We start from the raw sequence: 21,481 nt of genomic DNA, 5'->3' as shown, positions 1-21,481 counted from the left end.
TGTTGCCTTTTCCGTATGGGCAGTTTCAGCAGCCTGGGCTCAGTGCGTTTGATTAAAAAAAAAGTCTAGTGAGCACTTTGCCTGCCTACCCTCCAGAAGGGGTTTTAAGCTTTTCCTCTAGTTCCCAAACAATAGTCCCTGAGAGTCTTATTCTTGTATTGTCATCCTGTGAGCTGATCTCCCTTTCGCCTTAAGGCTGTGCCCCATGGGAGATATCTGGGGCTTCAGTGAGCTGAACCAGCTTCTTTCCTATTGGGGGTGGTGATCCAAGCCTACAGGAGAGGTAGGCATGCTCCGCCCCCTTTTCTCAGATCTGGTTGGCTGATTGCACTGGGCACTTATTTCAAACTCTTCACTATGCAGACACAAATCCCAGCTTTCACTGGTCTGTCTTCCCAATGCAAGCCAGGAAGGTGGATGCCCATTCAGCAATCAAAAACTCAAAAACACACAAAGCAACACACAGGCAGAGAACCCACCCCAGGAGGTCCCATCACCCCCAGGTGCCCTGGTACCAAGCAGGAAGAATCACAAAGTGAGCCCCACACAGCTCTCCTGCACAGCTGATCTCAATAAAGCTGGTGCGGCTCCTTGTATGCTCTCCTGGCTCCCTTCAGAGCAGGTCAAAAATCCCCAGTTTGCCACACCTGGCAGTTCTTGTGGCTAGAGACCCAATCTGCTCCACTTGCAGCTCTAGGGGCTGGAGTCCCGATCTGCCCTGCTGGTGCCTCTGGACCTTCTCTGGTGGCAGGAGGGCTCTCTTCCCCTTCCCTACGCCACACAGATCGAATGCTTTCTGGCGTTCTACACAATGCTTTACAGGAAGGCAGAGGATCCCTGTATGTCGCTGCTCAGTTTAGCCCTCTGGCCCTTTTCTATTTGGGAGCCACATACTATGGGACAGCTTTTCCTATGGTCAACAACTGGTGTGGAAGACTCCTGTCCCAGCAGCCATTAGAAGCTTTGTTTCACTGGGAAGGCGTGGTCTCCCCCTCCTGGGCACACTGTTCCCCTGGGTCCCTTTGTACTCCGCACAGAGGCCCTCCTTCCCTTCCCCTCTGCTGCAGGTTTGAGATCGCAGCTTTTGGATGTGGGTCCACACTCCCAAGGGGCGGGAGCTTTGCAGCCTCTAGCCTCAGGCCTTGGAGCCCAGCACAGGCTTCAAGGGGGACTCACACTTTCTACACACCCCCCCTTACCAAACTCTATGATGTTTTTTCAGTGATCTCTACTTGAAATATGTCCACTCAGGTATATTTCTCTGGTTTTTCCATGCTGGTTATGCAGTATTTTAGTGGTAAATCAAGTTCGTGGCTGGGAGCAAGGGCACTCTGCTTCTTGTCACTGTGCCGCCATCTTCCCCCTCCCTTAGCATGGAATTTTAGATTTTGAGATTTAAAATAAGGGAGATCACTAAAGGTAGTTAAACACCTAGATTAATATTAACACGTTGGTTCACAGCCTCTGAATAGCTCTTGTATGTGTATGTATGGCATTAAACTATGTATGACATTCTATTGAAGGGTCTTTTTCACTCAAGGTTATGTGTGAACATTGAAATTATTTAATGTTATTCACTAACAACCAAGCAGCAGTGTAAGAAAATTCCTAGGTGTGGATCTATTTATTAAACTTTTTATTTTCAGAATGTGATACATATTGCTGACCTTCTTTCCAGAAAAATTATACCAACTTACGCACTTACCAACAATTTATGACACTGTTACTTCCTTTCGCCCTGTCAAACTACTAATTGTTGATCTTTATTTTTTCTAATCTGAACAGGAAAAACATCTTTATTATTTTTTAAATTTATTTCCAGTAATGATGAACACATTTTTACATGTCTCTTGCCTATTTTTTCTCCTTTTGAGAATTACCGATTCATATTCTGTTAGGCTATCAATCATCTTTTTCTCATGGGGTAAGAGATCTTATATTAAAGATTTTAATGGGGCATATATTGTAGATTTCTTTTTGCTTTGTTGTTTGCTTTTCAGTATGTTTATGATGTTTTATGCTATATAGAAGTTTTAATTTTTATATAGTAAAACTCAGCAATTGTTTATGTGTTCTTGGTGTCATTCTTAGAAAGAGCTTTTCTACTCTTAAATTTAAATGTATTCTCGCATATTTTCATCTACTAATTCTGTGTCTTTCTTTAAAAAAAAATTAAATCTCTGATAAGAAGAACAAGCATTATTGTTTTCCCAAGTGACTAGCCAATTGCATAATACCATTTATTCAATAAACCCACTTTTCTTCACTAGCTTGAAATGCCAGCTTTGCATGCCTTAAATTTCATTGTGTTATTGAATCTATTTATGGACTTATGTTCTATTTCACTGACTTGTCTATGTAAAATTGCTTGTGTATTTTGTTGATCCACCATTAATAAAGAAAGAGTTAACAAAAACGCTGTTCTACAAAAATTAGCTGACCTTCCCAAATTAGGTACCCCTTATAGTCCGCAGACCTAACATTCAAATTAGCTTCAAATCACAAGGGAAATTCCTAGTCACTTTTTAAAAAAGTAGACAGACTTTTAATTTTATGCATGAAAACAACAGCAACTACAACCATATTGGAAAACTGAAGTTTAAGTGTCAGAATTCAGTGTTTAATATTATTTATTACTTTGCTACAAAATAATAAAAAATACAATATTTTAGCAAATATGCAAAAATATGCAAGAAAAAGTAAAAAGAAAAACAATTACTCAAAATCTTGCTGTCCAGAGGTAATGTTGCTTACACTCTGAAATATATGAGTCCAGACTTTCTATATGTGGATACATCATATTTATTTGGATTAATGCTGTGAACATAATGTTTTGTCACCTGATTTTTAAAACTTATTATGTTGTGATTATCTTTCCATGTCAAGAACTACAGGTCTGAATAGTCACTTAAAGTGATCGGTAAATATTTTTTGTGAACCTGCTATGTGGCAGGCATAGAGTTAGGCACTAAGGAAGCTTCTATATACAAGAGAAACATAATCTCTGCCCTCAGAGAACTTGGAGACTAGCAGAGAAGAAAGGTAGTGAATTACTTATTGTAAATGTGACAATTAATATGCAGATGTGCAGGGTGCTGTGGAAACATGGAAGAAGAGTTCCTCATTATTTTGGGAGGTTTGAGGAAATGATAAATTGAAACCTGACGAATGAATAGAAGATAGCTAGGAGGAGGGGAAAGAATATTTTTTTATGTCTCTGCTACTTAAAAGTATAGTCTAGTAGCACCAACATTACCTGGGAACTTGTTAGAGATGCACATTGAAGTTTGGAGTACTTGCTGTGGACAACTGGAACTTATCTGAGAACTGGAAAGAAGTCCAGCATTAGAGAACAGGAGGAGCATCATGCAACTGAAGCAGGAGAAGAGGCAAGAGTCTCATTATATAGGATTCTATAAACGGCCTGTATGTGTTTGTTTAGGGTATGTGTGTGAGATCTTGGGGCTTGGGGGAGAGATTCTTTTAAAAAAATTTTTTTTAATTGTTGACAGTATTACAGATGTCCCCCATTTTCCTCACCTTTTTCCCCCTTCACCCAGCCCCTGCCCCACCCCAGGCCTTCACCATCCTATTGTCTGTGTCCATAAGCTATATATATGTATGTATAAAAATTCTTCAGTTAATTTCTTCCCATCCCTCCCCATCCCCACCCCCCTGAGATCTGTCAGTCTGTTCCATGCTTCCATGCCTCTGGACCTATTTTGTTCGTCAGTTTATTTTGTTCACTAGATTCCACGTATAAGTAAGTTCATGTGATATTTGTCTTTCTCTGACTGGCTTATGCCACTTAGCATAATAATCTCCAGGTCCATCCATGCTATCTCAAAGGGTAAGAGATCCTTCTTCTTTATAGCTGCATAGTATTCCATGGTGTAAATGTACCAGAGCATTTTTACCTGCTCATCTACTGATGGGCACTTGGGCTGTACCCAGATCTTAGCTATTGTAAAGGGAGAGAGATTCTTATTCCCAGTGTATTGGGAAGCCATTGATAGCATTAAAAACTTATCTTTATTATTGAAAGTATTACAGATGTCCCCCTTTTTCCCCCATTGACCCCCTCCACCCAGCCCTCACCCCCCAGGCCCTCACCACCCTATTGTCTGTGTCCATGGGTTAAGCATATAAGTTCTTTGGTAAATCTCTCCCCCTTAACTGCCCCCCTTCCACTCCTGCCTTCCCTCTGAGATTCATCAGTCTGTGCCATTCTTCTATGTCTCTGGACCTATTTTGTTCATCAGTTTATTTTGTTCATTAGATTCCACATGAGAGTGAAAACGTGTGTTTTTTGAGGAAGAATGGCATGAACAGATTTACTTTAAGATACCACAGTTCTCATCTTGACTTTTCAGTAGCATTTGGCACAGTTGCATTTGCTTCCTTACAACATTTTCATTTCTTGACCTCTGAGACCACATTCTCTCTTGGTTCTCTTCCTGCCCCCCTGGCTGTGCGTCCTCAAGTCTCCCTTGCTGGTGTCTCATCTCTTGACTTCAAAACATTGAAGTGCCCTGAGCTTATCCTGGGACCTCTTTCCCCCGGCCTATACTCTCAAAGTGACCTTATCCAGGACCATGGCTTTAAATACCATCTATAGGCTGATCATGGCCATTTACTAAGATAAATGCATAAGGATATTCATTGTCCTTATAATAACAAAAAGCTGGAGACAACTTCAGTGTTCATCAGTGGAAGACTTTTCATGGTGCATTTAGTGATGGGATGGGCTGCAGTCATGATCAAGAATGAGGCAGAGCTCTGTGCGCTGAAAGGAGGTAGGACTAAATACTATGTACATTGGTAGTCATCATATGGAACAATTTTGTGTCGAAGGAAATTCAAGAAACTGTTAGTTGTGGTCCTGTTTTCATTGTAGATTATACACTAAATACATAAAACGTGAAACTGTGCTTTCTCTTATTTTGTGCTTTATTCACGTGGTGTATGTTCGCCCTTCCTTTTATTTTTAATCTTTCTTATTTGTTTCCCTTGTAGATTGCATAGACTTGAATTTTTGAAGCCAGTCAGAAATTTTTTGTAATAGATTGAATCATTCCATATTAATTTATTGTTGTATCAGATGGACTTGGTATTATTTTTGTCATCTTATTTTGTATTCTTTTTTTCTTTTTTGGTTCCGTGCTATTTCTTATAATCTGTCATATTTGTCAACATTTGTCTATGTGTTTTTGTTTGTTTGTGTCATTATTTGATATATGTTTTAAGATAGAAATCTGAAGCCAGCTTGTTTTTATTTGCTTGTGATTTGTTTTTCCTCCACTCCTAGATGTTTATAGGATTTAAAATTTTGCCTTAAATGAAATAATTTCACTAGCATATGTGTGGAGCGTATTGCTTTTTAATTAATATTTCTTGGTACATGGAAAAGCCTTTTGATATGCAAATACAGCTCTTCAGTTTAGGGCTTTTTCTGTTTTATTTTGAGTAGTGTTTCCATTCTATTTATTTGGTGCATTTCTTCGGGAATATCAATTAGCCACATTGGATCTTCATTATCAACCCTCCACAGTTTTCATCTCTGCTTACATTCATCTCTCAAACCTTTGTTCCACATCAGTGGTTTCATTTCCTGAGTCATAAATTTTAAAAATTCCTTCTAACTACAATTTTAATACAGTTGTGGCATTTTTCTATTTTTTCTTAATTCTTCAACCTCTTAAGAAAATTAAGTCTTTTGTCTTATCTGAATTTTGTTCTGTTTCGTGAAAGCATTTAAAAAATTGCCTTGACAAAACAAACCCTTTCTCTTTAATTTCTATAATAAACCTTTTTCAGAAGGATATTTTTCATATAACTTTTTGAATGATATATTTCTTTCTTCTACTTTGCAGACTCTCTTCATAGAACTCATATTTGATTTTTGTGTACTCATCTTTGAGGGAAGTTAGGTCATGTCCGGCTACCCAAAGTTAATATTGGGTAGGTTTACCTGACATTTATTGACTGTTCATCTGGGAGGCATTAGAATACTACTTTTAGACCATAAGTGGGAGAGCCAGAAGATGCAGGTTAATATTACTAATTTAGTCATTCAGAATTCTGGAGGGTGTTGGGAGTGGGATAGGGCAGGATCTGAAAATTTTGCCTGTACAATTTTTCTCTGTGCTCGTTAAAACAACTGTAGTAGAGGCTGACCTTTTACTATTGGTTTTCTATATGATAAAGATTATTTTAGGTTTTTTTTCTGTGCATGCGTATGTATTTTATATACATACATCTTTAAAAAAATGACACTAAAGCCCAGCTGGAGTGGCTCAGCGGTTGAGCTTCGACCAATGATCTGGGTGATGGAGGTTTGATTCCCAGTCAGAGCACATGCCTGGGTTGAGGTCTCGATTCCCAGCAGGGGACGTGCAGGAGGCAGCCAGTCAGTGATTCTCTCTCATTACTGATGCTTATTTCTCTCTCTTCCTCTCCCTTCCTCTCTCTGAAATCAATAAAGACATATTTTTTAAAAATGACATTAAAGATATTTTGACACTTATTTCTTTGAAGATTTTTTTTTTAAACTGAAAGGCAGTTGAGTAATTATTTTGACTCACTGTCTCTACTACTTATAGTTTACAAATTGACTATATGAAGTATGTTTCCAGTCTAAAGATTTTATCTGAACCCCACAAATAGAGTAATAATATTTGAATAGGAAAAAAGCATCTATTAAAAAATGCATTGAGGTACAATTGTCATGTAATTTAGTTTTAACAACTCCATGTAGTAGATTAAATCATTGCATTCCCCAAAGGAAGGATATATGGTTCAGAGATTGTCTAGTCCACGTATATAGAGAGCTGGTAAGAGCTAGGACCCAGGTCTCACTGATTCTAAATGTGGCTTCCATTATATCCCACTGTTTTGTGAACTTGCGAAGACCCTCACTTCTCATTTTTTCTCTTTATGCTTCATCCAAATACTCATCCTCATCTTGTTTTCAGAACAATCTTGCTATAAGCTAGGAAGAATCTGAGGCGCTCTAGTTGAATAATCTGAGATAAGCCTATGTTACTCACCCTTGCTGTTTTGGATTTGATCCACTGTGACCAATTTTGGAAGCAGAGTTTCTGCTCAGAATAGGGTGGATGTTCGATCATATATTGCGTATTCCTTCTTAGAAACTGAAATCCTGTTTCTGGTTCCTGGGCCAGGGCTGGGGCCTCGAAAACTGTGGGAGCCTTCCCTGATGTTAATTACCTAAATCCTGAAAGGCTGCTTGAAATTCTGCCTGGTTCGCACTCCCGTCGCTGGTTGCCCCTCACTAGAACACTGTCCCGTGCTAGACCTTTCTGATGGCACTCGTAATGCACCACCTGTGGTCCGTCGTATTGCATTTGGAATATTCTGTCTTCTGCTCTGCATTTCCTTCCACGTGGGCACCTGCAACTGACTTTCCCCGCCAGTCCCCGTTTCCTGTGTTGTCCTGCCATTCCTCAGTGGCTGGGTTCAATCTTATCCTATCCTCACCACAACCCTTACTTGGCTTTGCTCCTTGCTGCATAATCCAGGGAATGACCCCAGCTGCTATGCCACAACCCGTAAGACTTAATCCTTGTTTGCGGTCTAGCTAGTGATATGTGTCACAGAAGCACATATATTCAGAGCCATGAGACATCTTAGCCTTCCCCTAACCTAAACTACCTATATTTATGGATGAGGAAACGGAGGCAGAATTTTGCATCCTCAAACACAATTGGTGGAAGATTTAGAACTGTAATAAATAGTAACTGCAATAAGATTTCTATTATAGCCATCTTTAAAATTAGCCCCTACCTAAGTAGGCCCTATGTACATTTAAAAAAATACAGATTGGGATGACAAGAAGTCATTTCAGTATGTGCTATCAATATTTAATAGTATATTAGATTAGTATATTTTTGTTTTTATATGAAAATACCAAAAAAAAAAAAAAAGGAATTATTTGCACATTTATCTGATTTTATAACTGCCAGTGTGTGAAAGCTGGAATTTTTTTAAAGCACAGTGATGTGATTCCACCAGATGTCACTGTTTGCATGTAGCAATGAAGATACAATGATTAAAAATAACACCCCCAATCATATTTTGCAAAAATATTACATAGTTCTACACTTATTCTTCTTTAGCTTTATTATTTTATTAAGACTATACTCTCTGAATTTTTAAAAATTATTAAAAATATTCCTTACAGACGATGCAGATTTAAAGACTATACTAAAGAAAATTAGTTGTAATTTAGCATCTTCAAGAAGGTGAACTCCCAAAGTCTTTTCTAGATTTAGGAATTCGCTTTTCAAACAACATTTTTTGTAAGTTACTGTGTTCTCAATATTAGATTGTGACCCAATAAATGGGTTGTGAAATCAATTTAGTGGCATGCTACCAGCACTTTTAAAATCCCTGGAATAGAATACTCTATTGGATGTAAGTATTACTTGGTGAAACCTTTGTACATGAACACTCTTAAAATATCCCTGTGTACATCTCCTTTGAGTTACATAAAAGTGATTGTGAGCTCCATCCTGTGAAGCCTCCCCCAGGTTTTGTACCCCAAGGAGCACAATTAAATCGCTAAGGAAGGGAGAATGAAGATTTGATGGGGGACTTGGAGTCAATCCAAGGAGGCGAGAGGGTTGTGGGAGAGAGAACTTTTCTCCATACTTTACACTACAGGACAGAGCTCATAGTCACTTCTATGTAACCCACAGAATATATGTGCAGAGATTTTTAGCATGTGCTCACAGCTTAGTACAAATGTTCTCCGAACTTTTTTTTTTGACAGCAACCTACAATAAGAAATACATTTTATATCTCTGGCCCCATGGGGAGATTGGTATTGACTGGGAAGGAGATTTAACTCACTCCAGAGAGGAGGGCGCCTTTCCTTCATTCAATCTCTTTAATCATAATAACAGTAATGATTATAATATCAACCAGTTATTGAGCATGTACTATGTACAAACTCACACATATATTATTTCTGAGCATTAGACCCTAAAAGACCTAATCACTGTTACCATATATAAATGAGGAAACTGAGACTTAGGAAAGAAAAGTGACCTACCCCCACATGGCATACCAAATGGCCAAACTGGGCTAAATCTTTGGTTTTAGCCTCATTCCAAAAGCTAACTCTTTCCACTATATCAGTGATTTTTTTAGGTTTCCCCTAAGGATAAGGACCACCTGCAGTGTTTGATTTGTGTACAAATTCTCAGGCTCTATCTCTAACCCACTGAATTAGAATCTCTAGAGGAGGAACCTGCGAAGCTATGGATTTGATAAGCATCCCAGCATCTTATGGTCAGGCTGTTTTAGGGAAGACTGCAGTGTATCAGTGGTTCTCCAACTTCAGCCTACATCAGGATCACCTGCAGGGCTGGTTAAAACACCTATGGCTGAGCCCCACATCCAGAGAGTATGACTCATTAGGTATGACGGGGTTCAAGATTTTTCATTTCTAGCAAGTTCCTATGTGATGCCAATAATGTTGGGTAGAGAATACACTTAGAGAACCACTGCAGCACATCACACTGACACATAGTTCTCAGTTCCCCAGGACAGGGTCTGGGGCTAGCTTTTGCTGTGGGATTTTTCTTGCTCAGCCAAAATTCAACAATACTTATTCAGTACCTAATACATTTGCATCCATGGGAAACAGAAAATGAATAAGAATTAATGTTGCCCTCCAAACCACTCTATGATCGACTCTGAAAAAGATATATGGAATAAAATATATTTTATATTTTATAATGAAAGAGCAGATCAAATGCAGCAGGAAAACCAGGGAAGCAAAGGTGAATTTTGACTGGGCAGAGGGGCATTATAAAGGTCACATGGAGCCCTGGCTAGTGTGGCTCAGTTGGTTGGAGCATCATCCTGAACACCGAAGGGTGGTGGGTTCATTTCCCATTCAGGGCACATACCTAGGTTGCAAATAAGATCCCCCATGGGGGCACATATGGGAGGCAACTGACCAATGTTTCTCTCTCTCTCTCCCTTCCCTTCTCTCTAAAATAATCAATAAAACATATCCTCAGGTGAGGATTTTTAAAAAAAGCCTCATGGAGGAGTTGAGATCTGAAAGCATTGTTTTAATCACTGTATTGTAATTTGGTTTGCCTGTCTCCCTTGTTACCCCTGTAGTGATCTCAGCACCTAGAGCACGTTTTGCAGGGTGAATGTAGGTTGGGCCAGGTGTTAGGGGAGGGAAGTAGGATTGGCAAGGTAGATGGTGCCCAGATGTGGAGGACCCTGAATGCCAGGCACAGGAGCTCAGGTTTTTTACTGTGAGTGTAGTCATTAAAGTATTTGGAAAGGGAGTGACTGATGATAACTGTCAGGGGTATATAGTGCGGGTTGGAGGAGGGAGAGTTTGGAGGTAAGGGACCAGCAAAGATGATATCATAGGACTCAAATGAGAGAAAATGTAATGGACAGGAGCGACACTCTGGATGGAGAGGGATCAGTACTAGTGATCCTATTGGAAGTCAGGGAGAGCCTGGAGTTGAAGAGATTTTCAGTCTGAACAACTGAAATGGTGGTGCTTTCCAGAGGAGAAGTCTAGAAAGGACTGGTTCTTCCCTCTGGAAATAAAGAAGGAAGCAGGGAAAATCTGTAGAATTTCAAAGTGATTCATCTTTGTCATACAAGAACAGTTGCTAACCTTGGGTAGCTTTTCGACTGTTTCTGCATTCCTGTCTACCAGAGCTATGAGTTCTAAAATGTCTAATGACTTCTTCTGCTTTTCTTCTAACCAACCAGAATTTTTTCAGTGTACATTTGGAATGTGAAAAGACAATAAGTTGTGAAAGATTCTTACTACCTTGTTTTTGGTGTAGGACCAGATAAAAATACAGCAGTGCCTCAAGATAGCTTCTTAAGTCACTCCTCTCCTCCCTGATCTTAGAAATACTTTACTAATCTTGATGTATGTACTTTTCTGGTTCATTCTTGTAGCTCCTAGACCTTACCTTGTTCTTTGTTTTTCCTGGATATATTAGTCAAGACTCAGTTTCAGAAAAAAGAAATGTTTTTAACTATTTTAAGCAAAAGGGGATTTAGTAATGGGAATTTAGTGTTTACAAAATCAATGGTAAGATTGGAAAATGGCCTTTATGCAGGGAGGGCTTCCAAAGTTGACTCACACAGCATCTTAACTGGCTCTGGGAGCTGCTACTTCTGGCATAGTCAGGGAGGTGTGAAATCTGGAAGCCAACACTGGCAACACACCACCTTAGCTGTGGGATGAGGTGATTTGTGTCACAACTTTTGTCTCTGGAGTCACACTATGCCTGTTGATATGCTCACTGGAAATTTAAAAACGCACACAAGAAGTAACTGGAACATTGCTACAGAACTCAGTGTTGCCATGATCACTTGCCAAAAAAACATCAGAACCTTCGGCCTTCCAAATTGTATGTGAGTGCATCTGGTTAGTGGATCTTAAATTATATCTAGGACATTGGCTGTAGGAGAGTTTTACCTGTCCACCCTCAGCAGTTTAGAAAAGCACATGAGAATTAGAATGGATTGGTTGTTGACTGGCAGTCTACTATATTCACCATACTGGGAGTCGAACTTTATCTTCTCTTTGAATTCAAATATTTGACTATGTGAAATAGGAAGCTTTTTTCATGACTCTGCTTTGACAACGCCCTGTCTTTTCCAGCCTAGCTTTGGGGGGGGGGGGCTGTTTTTGAACAGCTGATATGATGGAATTTGAAGGTTTCAGTAAGTTATTAATTAACTAAAGTCAGTTGGGTTTCTGTAAGCTTAATCTTCACATTTGGCGGCTCATAATTGAATGTTCATATAATGATATATCAAAAAATTAGAGGCAGTATTGGCTTGAAATACTTCCATGTGAAATTGGCATAGCTATAGTTTGTATAGATTCACTTATTTTATATTTCTTTTACAGTAAGTGCTGCAACACAAGAATTAATGCATTTTTCAAGTGGTCTGGAAGTCAGTCATTAGTGGCACATTTTGCCTTCAAATTCTGATTTGGCTCATCTCTTAGGCTTAATTAAGGCTTTTGTTGATAAGTTTTGTACCTCACATATATCCTAATGTATATGCAGTTTGTAGCATAGAAGGAAACACCTGATGCTGTAAGAGTTTTCTGTTCAACCTAACAAGATATGAATCAATAAGAGAAAATTTTAATGTGAGAAGGGAGTTCTGCTAAGGCTGATCTTTGCCTCAGTCTAAGAAAAGAAAGTATTTTCTGTGAGTTTAGAGTTGGGAATTGGTTAGTGATCAGAAGGCACAGAACTTTTAATCTCTTTTGTAATCAGGTTTTTCATAGGGTGAATTTATTATTTCAATGTAGTAAAATAGAACCATCATAAAGGTTATGACTTAAATGCATATAGAATCAAACATAATTGTTTAATTATTTCCACTTTTGAGTTATCTGACTTCTGAACAATCTCTATTTAATAGTTATCCAATGTCTGTGTACTTATCTCAACAGAGATATGCAATGAGAGCAAATGTCTTTTGCTTTATCAGTGACTTAAAAAAGAAATTTATTGTTTTTGTCACTCTGTAGAGTACTGCAAGGAATCCCTGTTATGGGTGACAACCAAGCATATGTTCCCATCCTTCCAACACCACCAGGGATACCACCTGAATTGGCACAAGAAACTAGACAGCATGCTCTCCACTCACACCTACAACTGTCTGGAGAAGAAGTAAGAACTTTCTTTAATAGCAGTTTTCTCTATCTCACAGGTTCTCAAACTTTTAAATTTCAGGGCCCTTTTTTTACTCTTAAAAATTATTGAAGACCTCAATAATTGTTTATGTGGGTTATATCTATTGGTATTTACAATGTTGGGAATTAAAACTGAGAAAATGATGTGTTTAATTTTTGTTTATTAAAAACAACAGTAATGAAGTCACATATGTTAACATAAATAATGTGTTTTTATGAAAAATAATTATATTTTTAAACAAAAAAATTGAAGAGAAAACCAGGATTGTTACTTGTTTCAAAAATCTCTAATGTCTGGCTTAATAGAAGATGGTTGGATTCTTATGTCTGCTATTTTTTTTTTATTGTTGACACTCTTACAGATGCCCTCCATTTTCCTTGCCTTTACCCCACTCCACTCAGACCCTGATGCCCCCCAACCTCCAGCCTTCACCACATTGTTGTTGTCTGTGTCCATGGGCTATGCATATATATTCTTTGGCTAATTTCTTCCAGTCCACCCCACTCTCCTCCCCTCTGAGACCTGTCTGTTCTATGTACCCATGTCTCTGTTCCTATTTTGTTCATCAGTTCATTTTGTTCATTAGATTTTACACATAGGTGAGATCATATGGTATTTGTCATTCTCTGACTGGCTTATTTCACTTAAGATAATAATATCCAGGCTATCCATGCTGTCACGAATGGTAAGAGATACTTCTTTTTTTATAGCTGTGTAGCATTCCATTATATAAATGTACTATAGCTTTTCTATACACCCATCTACTTATGGGCACTTGGGCTGTTTAGAACTCCCTTCTCATCTACTTATGGGTAAATTGTGCTGCTATGAACATAGGGGTGCATAGCTTCTTTCTAATTGGTGTTCTGGGTTTCTTAGGATATACTCCTAGAAGTGAGATCACTTGGTCAAATTGCATAGTAGAAATAAAAAATACACTGGAAGGGGTAAATAACAGAATAGTGGAACCTGAGGATAGGACCAGTGAATTAGAAAACAGGGTAGGAAAAATCACTCAATCAGAGATCCAAAAAGTAAAAAACAGTTAAAAAACAGGACAGCTTAAGGGAGCTGTTAGACAATACAAAATGCAACAATATTTGCATCATAGGAGAGCCAGAAGGGGAAGAAAGTAAGCAAGGGATAGAGAACATGTTTGAATAAATAATGGCAGAAAACTTCCCTAACCTTGTCAAGGAAAAAGTCACACAAGTTCTGGAGGCAGAGAGAGTCCCAAGCAAGAAAAACACAAAGAGGCCCACGTCCAGACACATCATAATTAAAATGCCAAAAATTCACCCAGCTGGGCGTGGCTCAGTGGTTGAGTGTTGACCTAGGATCCAGGCGATCGGAGTTTGATTCCCGGTCAGGGCACGTGCCTGGGTTGTGGGCTCAATCAGTGACTCTCTCATCATTGATGTTTCTATCTCTCTCTCTCCCTCTCCTTTCCTCTCTCTGAAATCAATAAAGATATATTTAAAATGCCAAAAATTCAAGACAAAGAATTGTAAGGGAAGCAAGATAAAAACAGTTTGTTACCTACAAAGGCACTCCCATAAGTCTGTCATTTGATTTCTCATCAGAAACTTTATAGGTCTGAAGGGAATGGCATGAAGTATTCAAGGTAATGAAAAGCAAGGATCTGAAACCAAGACTACTATATCCAGCAAGGCTATCATTCAAAATAGATGGTGAAATAAAGAGCTTCCCAGACCAAAAAAAGGCTAAAGGGTTTACCACCACCAAACCAGCATTGCAGGAAATGTTAAAGGAACTGCTGTAATTAGAAGTAGAAATATATATATAAAGAGAAACATAGGCATAAAGAATTAAAATGACAGTATATAAGTACCTATTAGTAATCCTTAAATGTAAATGGGTCAAATGCTCCAATCAAAAGACGTAAGGTAGCTGAATGTATAAGAAAACATGGCCCAAATATATGCTGTCTACAAGAGACCCACCTTAGAACAAAAGACTCACACAGGATGAGAGTGAAGGGATGGAAAAACAATTTCCATGCAAATGGAAATGAAAAAAAAGCTTGGGTAGGAATACTCATATCTGAGAAAATAGACTTCAAAATTGAAGACCATAATGAGAGACAAGAAAGGTCACTACATAATACTAAAGGGATCGATCCAACAAGAGGATATAACCCTGACAAATATATATGTACCCAATATAAGAGCACCTAAATATTTAAAAACCTTCTGGAGGACTTTAAGGGAGAGATAGACAGCAATACAGTCATAATAGGGGACTTTAATATCCCACTGACTTCACTGGGTAGATCTTCCAGACAAAAAGTCAACAAGGAAACAGTGACTCTAAATGACACACTAGGTTAGATGGATTTAATTGATATTTACAGGACATTTCACCCCAAAGCTGCAGAATATACATTCCTCTCAAATACACATGGGTCATTCTCAAAGACAGACCACATTAGGACCAAAAACAAGTCTCTACAAGTTCAAGAATATTGAAATCATATCAAGCATCTTTTCAGATCACAATGGCATGAAATTAGAAATTAACCACAGTAAAAACACTCCAAAACATTCAAACACATGGAGGCTAAATAGCATGTTATTAAACAATGAATGGCTTACCAATGAGATCAAGAAAGAAAGAACTTCCTGGAAACAAATGAAAATGAACACACAGCAACCCCAAATCTATGGGACACAGCGAAAGCAGCCCTGACAGGGAAGTTCATAGCACTACAGGCCTACCTTAAAAAGCAAGAAAAATTTTTAGTAAACTATCTAACCCTACAAGTTAAAGAATTAGAAAGCTCCCCTGTGAAAGCCATCTGGACCAGGACTTTTGTTTGCTGGGAGTTTTTTATTGCTGCTTCGATTTCATCAGTTGTTACTGGCCTATTCAGGTTTTCTGGTTCTTCCTGATTCAGTTTTACATGATCTCACTCATATGTGGAATCTAATGAACAAAATAAACTGATGAACAAAACAGATCCAGACACATAGAAGCGTGGAACAGACTGAGGGATCTCAGTGGGCATGGGGGTGGGGGAGTGGGTGGGGAGAGATTAATCAAAGAACTTATATGCATATATGCATAACCCATGGACACAGATAATAGTGTGAAGGCCTGGAGTGGTGGATGAGGAGTGGAGGGGCTCAAGGGGGGAAAATGGGGACATCTGTAATACTTTCAAGAATAAATATAAGAAATATTACCAGCAACTCAGGGACCTGTGGGAATCTAACAAAAGATCTAATATTTGTGCTATTGCAATACTAGAAAGAGACAAAAGAGAAAGAGGGATGACTTAAAATGTATAGAAAGAAATAATGGCTAAAAATGTCCTCAATTTGGCAAAATACTTAAACATATTTAAGAAGCTAAGCGCCCGGCCAGGCGTGGCTCAGCGGTTAAGCATCGACCTAGGATCCAGGTGATCAGGGTTCGGTTCCCGGTCAGGGCACATGCCCGGGTTGCGGGCTGCAGCCGATCAATGACTCTCTCATCATTGATGTTTCTGTCTCTCTCTCTCCCTCTCCTTTCCTCTCTCTGAAATCAATAAAGATATATTTAAAAAAAAAAAAAAAAGAAGCTAAGCAAACCTCAAGCAAGAAAACTCTAAAAAGAACAAAAACAAACAAAAAAACTGTGCCAAGGCACAGAGTAGTCAAACTTCTGAGAATAATGGCAAGGAAAAAAACCTGGAAAACATCAAGAGAGAAACAATATATTCCATCGGAGCAAAACAAAAAGAATTTGAGTGGCAGTGGGTTTATCATGAGAAACTGTGGAGGCCAGAAGCTGAACAGTCAGTGGCAGAACATTTTTCAGGTGCTGAAAGGAAAGCACTATGAGCCCAGGGTTCTGTGTCTTGAGAAACATTCTTCAGGAATGAAGGGGAATCAGGACATTTCAGATTAAAGAGAACCTACGAGAATTTGTTGCCCGTAGACTTAAATCTACATGTTAGCATACAGTTATCTCAAAATAAGAACTTAAATAAGAATTCAAAATAAGGCCTTTCTTCTCCTTTTGTGTTTTCTAAATTAAATTTGTCAGTTGAGGCAAAAATTACCATATTGTTAAATGTATATAGAGGAAATGTTTAAGGCAAGTATATTATAAACGAGGAAGGGTAAAGAGACAGAGGGAAGGTTTCTACACATCACTTGAACTGGTAAAATAATGACATCAGTAGATCTTGAGAAGTTATGTTTATATAATGTAATACCTAGAGCACAACTGAAAAGCTATACAAAGGATGCACTCGAAAAACCATAGCTAAATGAAAGTAGCGTTTTAAAATATGTGCAAGTAACAGGAAGGCAGGAAAAGAAAACGGAGACAAAAGAAATCAGAAAGAACAAAGAGAAAACAAAAATGAAATGGAAGATAAATTCCTGACTTAAATGTTAATTGTCTAAATACACCAATTAAGTGACAGAGACTGTAGAGTGGATTAAGAAATGACACAATCTACAAAGTGTCTTCAAGAAACTGACCTCAAATATAATGACATAGGGAGGTTGAAAGTAAAAGGGTAAAAAAGATTTATCATGCAAACATGAATCAAAGAAAAGCAGAGTGACTCTTTCAATATTAGATAAAGTAGGCTTCCAAGCAGAGAAAGTGACCAGAGACAAAGAAGTTCATTATGTTATGATAAAAGCGTGGATCCACCAGGAAAAAGTAACAATCTTAAAAAGTGTATGCGCCAAACAAAGGACCCTGAGTTGAGCAAGTCTTTGGGGCCATTTTTCCAACCACATTTTGCTCACTTCATGTCTCTGTGTCACATTTTGGCAATTCTTGCACTATTTCAATTTTTTTCCATTATTATTGTTTATAGTGATTTGTGATCAATGATTTTTGAGTGTTACTGTTGGAATAATTTTAGGATGCCACAAACTGCACCCATATAAGGCAGAGAACTTAATCGATAAATGTGTGCTCCGACTGCTTACTGACCCGACCGTTTCCCCATCTTTCTCCCTCTCCTCAGGCCTCCCTGTTCCCCGAGACACAGCAATGTTGAAATTAGGCCAATTAATATCCCTGCTATGGCTTCTTAAGTGTTTGAGTGAAGAGAAGAGTCAATTGATGTAGCAAATTTCATCGTTGTCTTATTTTAAGACATTGCCTTAGCCACCCCAACCTTCAACAGCCACCGCCCTGATCAGTCAGCAGCCACCAACACGGAGCTAAGACCCTCCACTAGCAAAAAGATTATGACTTGCTGAGGCTTAGATGATGGTTAGCAATTTTTAGCAATAAAGTCTTTTAAAATTAAGATATATACATTGTTTTTTTTAGACATAATGCTATTGAACAACTAATAGATTACAGTATAGTGTAAACATAATTTTTATATGACTGGGAAACCAAAAAATTATGTGACTTACTTTATTGCAATATTCATTTTATTGCCGTGGTCTGGAACCAAACCCACAGTATCTCCGAGGTATGCTTGTATTTTTTTTTATTGATGATAAACTTCATTTAAAAGAATTTTTTTTGTTGTTAATTCTCACATGAGGATATTTTTTTCCATTGCTTTTCAGAGAGAGTGGAAGGGGGGTTGGGGGGGGAGAGAGACAGAGACACAGAGAGAGAGAAATATCGATGTGAGAGAGACACATCAACTGGTTGCAAATGCCCCAGGGAGCGAATCACAATCTAGGTACTTGCCGTTGACCAGGAATCGAACCCAAGACCCTTGGGTGTGGGGGCTGATGCTCTAACCACTCAGCGACACCGGCCAGGGCTAAACTTTATTTTTAATAATTATTTTAGACTTACAGAAAAATTACAAAGACAGTATGGAGATTTCCCAAATACCACACAGTCTGTTTCCCCTGTTACTAATATGATAATAGTGGGTTGAATAGTTGCCCCAAAAGTCCTAACCCACAGTACCTGTGAATGTGACTTTAATAGGAAATAAGGTCTCTGTAGATGTAATTAAGAATACTGGGATGAGATCATCCTGGATTTAGGGTGGGTCCTAAAGCCAATAGGACCGATAACCTTAGAAGAGTAGAAACACCAGAGGGAGCATGGAGCCTCCTACGCCTTAATTTTGGATTTCTATTCTCCAGAACAGTGAGAAAATACATTTCTATTCTATTTTACCATTATAGTAGTATTCTATGTTTGTTAAAATCCATGAACCAATATTTAAACATTACTATTAACTGAGGTCCATGCTTCATGCAGATTTCCATAGTTTTTGCATAATGTTCATTTTTTGACCCAGAATCCTATCCAAGATACCAATTACATTCAGTTGTCATGTCTCCTTAGTCTTCTGACCATGACAGTTTCTGAGACTTTCTTGTTTTTGATGTGCTTGACAGTTTTGGGGGAGAACTGGTCAAATGTTTATTTAGTAGAATGTCCCCCAATTGGGATTTGCCTCATGTGATTTTGGGGAGAAAGACCACTGAGATACTGTGCCATTTTTGCCATGTCATGTTAGGCTTCATATTATTAATATGAATTATCACTGTTGAATTGAACCTTGATCACCTGCCGAAGATAGCATTTGCCAGCCTTCGCTGTAAAGTTTCTCTTTTGTCCCCTTTCCCATACTGTACACCTTGGAAGGAAATCATTGTGTACAGCTCACACTTAAGTAGTGTAGGGTTATATTCTACCTCCTTGAGGGCACAGTATATACACAAATTATTTTAAATTTGTCTGTGTAAGAGATTTGTCTATTCTTTCCATTTATTTATATATTCAATTATTTATATCAGTATGGCTCATGGGTATTTATTTTATACTTTGAGTTATAATCCAATACTATTTATTACTATTATTTTGTTAACATAGTTTGAGCTCTGGTCTTTGAGAGCTCCTTCACTGGGCTCCTGAGTCCCTTCAACATACCCCACTATTGTGGGATTTTGGAAAACCCTTTCTTAATTTCTGGCAATATAAGATGCTCTCCGGTTATCTTGTATATTTGCTGCCTCAGTCCGTAGAATCAGCAATTTCTGCAAGAAGCCCTGGTTCCTTTTTTTAAAGAATGTAGCTAACAACTAAGATCTGGGCATTAGGTGTGTTTGTTGCCACTGGGGCATTGTGGCTTCTAGGCCTTCTCAGTTGACACAGCAAGGAAATACATGTGTGTATCCTAACTCCTGTAAAATGCACATATTAAACAATATTTCTATAGGTAACCATCCGTGTCTAAAACACGAGTTCATAGTGCTGTCTCCAACTATAATCCATTACCACATGGAGCATTCTAGTCTCCTCCCTCGCTCATCTTTAAATTCCTGTTCCAACAGTGACAAACCTGGGTCCTACCATTCTCCATCCCTTTACTGAATTGCTCAGTTCCAGTACAGAAGTGCACCCGTAGAGATGTATCAGAATTATTAACCTATATTCCCGTGGGACATAACTTTATCAACTAAGTACAGTGCTATGCACAGTTTCTTTGGCCTTTAGTTTTACTTATCCACTCATCTCCAAGTTAGTAAGGTCAACGACTTCCCCCCTCTCCCTTCTATGAGGTTGTTTCATACATTTATAATACAGTTAGAGTGTTTTGTGACATTCTGTATTCCATCTTGGGATTCCTCCTGATCTCCTAAATGATTTTTTAAATTAAAAAATTTTTTATACATTAAGGTTTACTCTGCGCTGTAAAGTTCAGTAGGTTTTGGCAAATGCATAATGTCATGTAGCCACGATTCCAGGATCATACAGAATAGTTTCACCTCCGTAAAATTCCCTTATGCCCGATTAATATTTATTTGGAAAAAGTTTTAAAAAGCATAAATAAATACCAAAACTAAACTAAGACACACTTCGGGACATGTTATCAATAATTTATAAATGTTAACATTTTGTTATACTTGTTTTAGATTTTTTTTTTTAAATAAAAGAAACTAAAAGTAATTTAATTAAGTCCTCTTGTACTTCCTAGTTCCATTTCTCTTCCTCCTTACCCGAGGGCAGTCACTGTTGCAATTGTGGTCTTTCCAGTCCATGATTTTATACTTTACTGGGTGTATTTGTGACCCTAAACAATAAACACTGTAGGTCTGTGTGTTCTGTATACATGTATTTAAAGGCACTATTTTGTATGCATCTTTCTAAAACTTGCTTATTTTACTGTCAATACTTTACTGCTAAGAACCATCTATGGTTTATAATTTTTGAGCTTGAATGGCTTTACTAGGGTTTAGTTATATGAATATACTACATTTTAGTCATCTGTTTCTCTCTTAATGGCCATTGAGATTGGACCTGGCTTTTTGCTATTTCATATGCAGTCTGAACATCCTTGTACATACCTCTTCATGCACATGTGTAAGAATTTCCTTAGACTTATTTGGGGGAAGTGAAATTGCCGGATCATGTGCCATGCCCATTTCCTGTTTTACTAGAGATGGCGAATTGGCCTCCAGTGTGGCTCTACTAATTTCCCCACATTCTGGGCACCACTTGGAATTGCCAACTTTACATTTTTGCTAATCTGATAGGTATGAAAAGTTTTTCCCAGACTTTCAGAAGCTGTGGAATCAATCACCTCACTTTCTGGGCAACTAGATATGATTTTGACAGGAGCTTGGGTATTTACCCTGGGGACCATTTGTTAGTTTTTAATAACCTTTTATGTTATTTTCAAAGGTATCTGCTTATCCAGGATTTACAAAGTTGTTTTGGAATCTAACTTCACCCAAATTCTCTGTTCCCGTATCTGTCATGAAGGAAAGACTATATCCAAAATATGAGGT

The 21,481-nt window shown here is 38.2% G+C and overlaps 1 protein-coding gene across 1 annotated transcript in view; it reads left to right on the top strand.

Annotated features, from left to right (window-relative positions):
• TTC6 (tetratricopeptide repeat domain 6) overlaps positions 1–21,481 on the top strand; it is a gene marked incomplete at its 5' end in the record, with an annotated part of 188,853 nt that overhangs the window by 88,074 nt on the left and 79,298 nt on the right. Inside the window, 2 exons of the mRNA XM_081118398.1 lie at positions 12,572–12,713; positions 21,375–21,479. Coding sequence (XP_080974524.1) covers positions 12,572–12,713; positions 21,375–21,479 — 247 coding nt within the window. The remainder of the gene's footprint in view (positions 1–12,571; positions 12,714–21,374; positions 21,480–21,481) is intronic.

Source organism: Miniopterus schreibersii (assembly GCF_964146895.1).
Source record: "Miniopterus schreibersii genome assembly, chromosome: 1".
In the NCBI taxonomy this organism is placed as follows: Eukaryota; Metazoa; Chordata; class Mammalia; order Chiroptera; family Miniopteridae; genus Miniopterus; species Miniopterus schreibersii.
The sequence above is the reverse complement of the archived record's forward strand: the minus strand, read 5'-3'. Positions and strand labels throughout refer to the sequence as shown.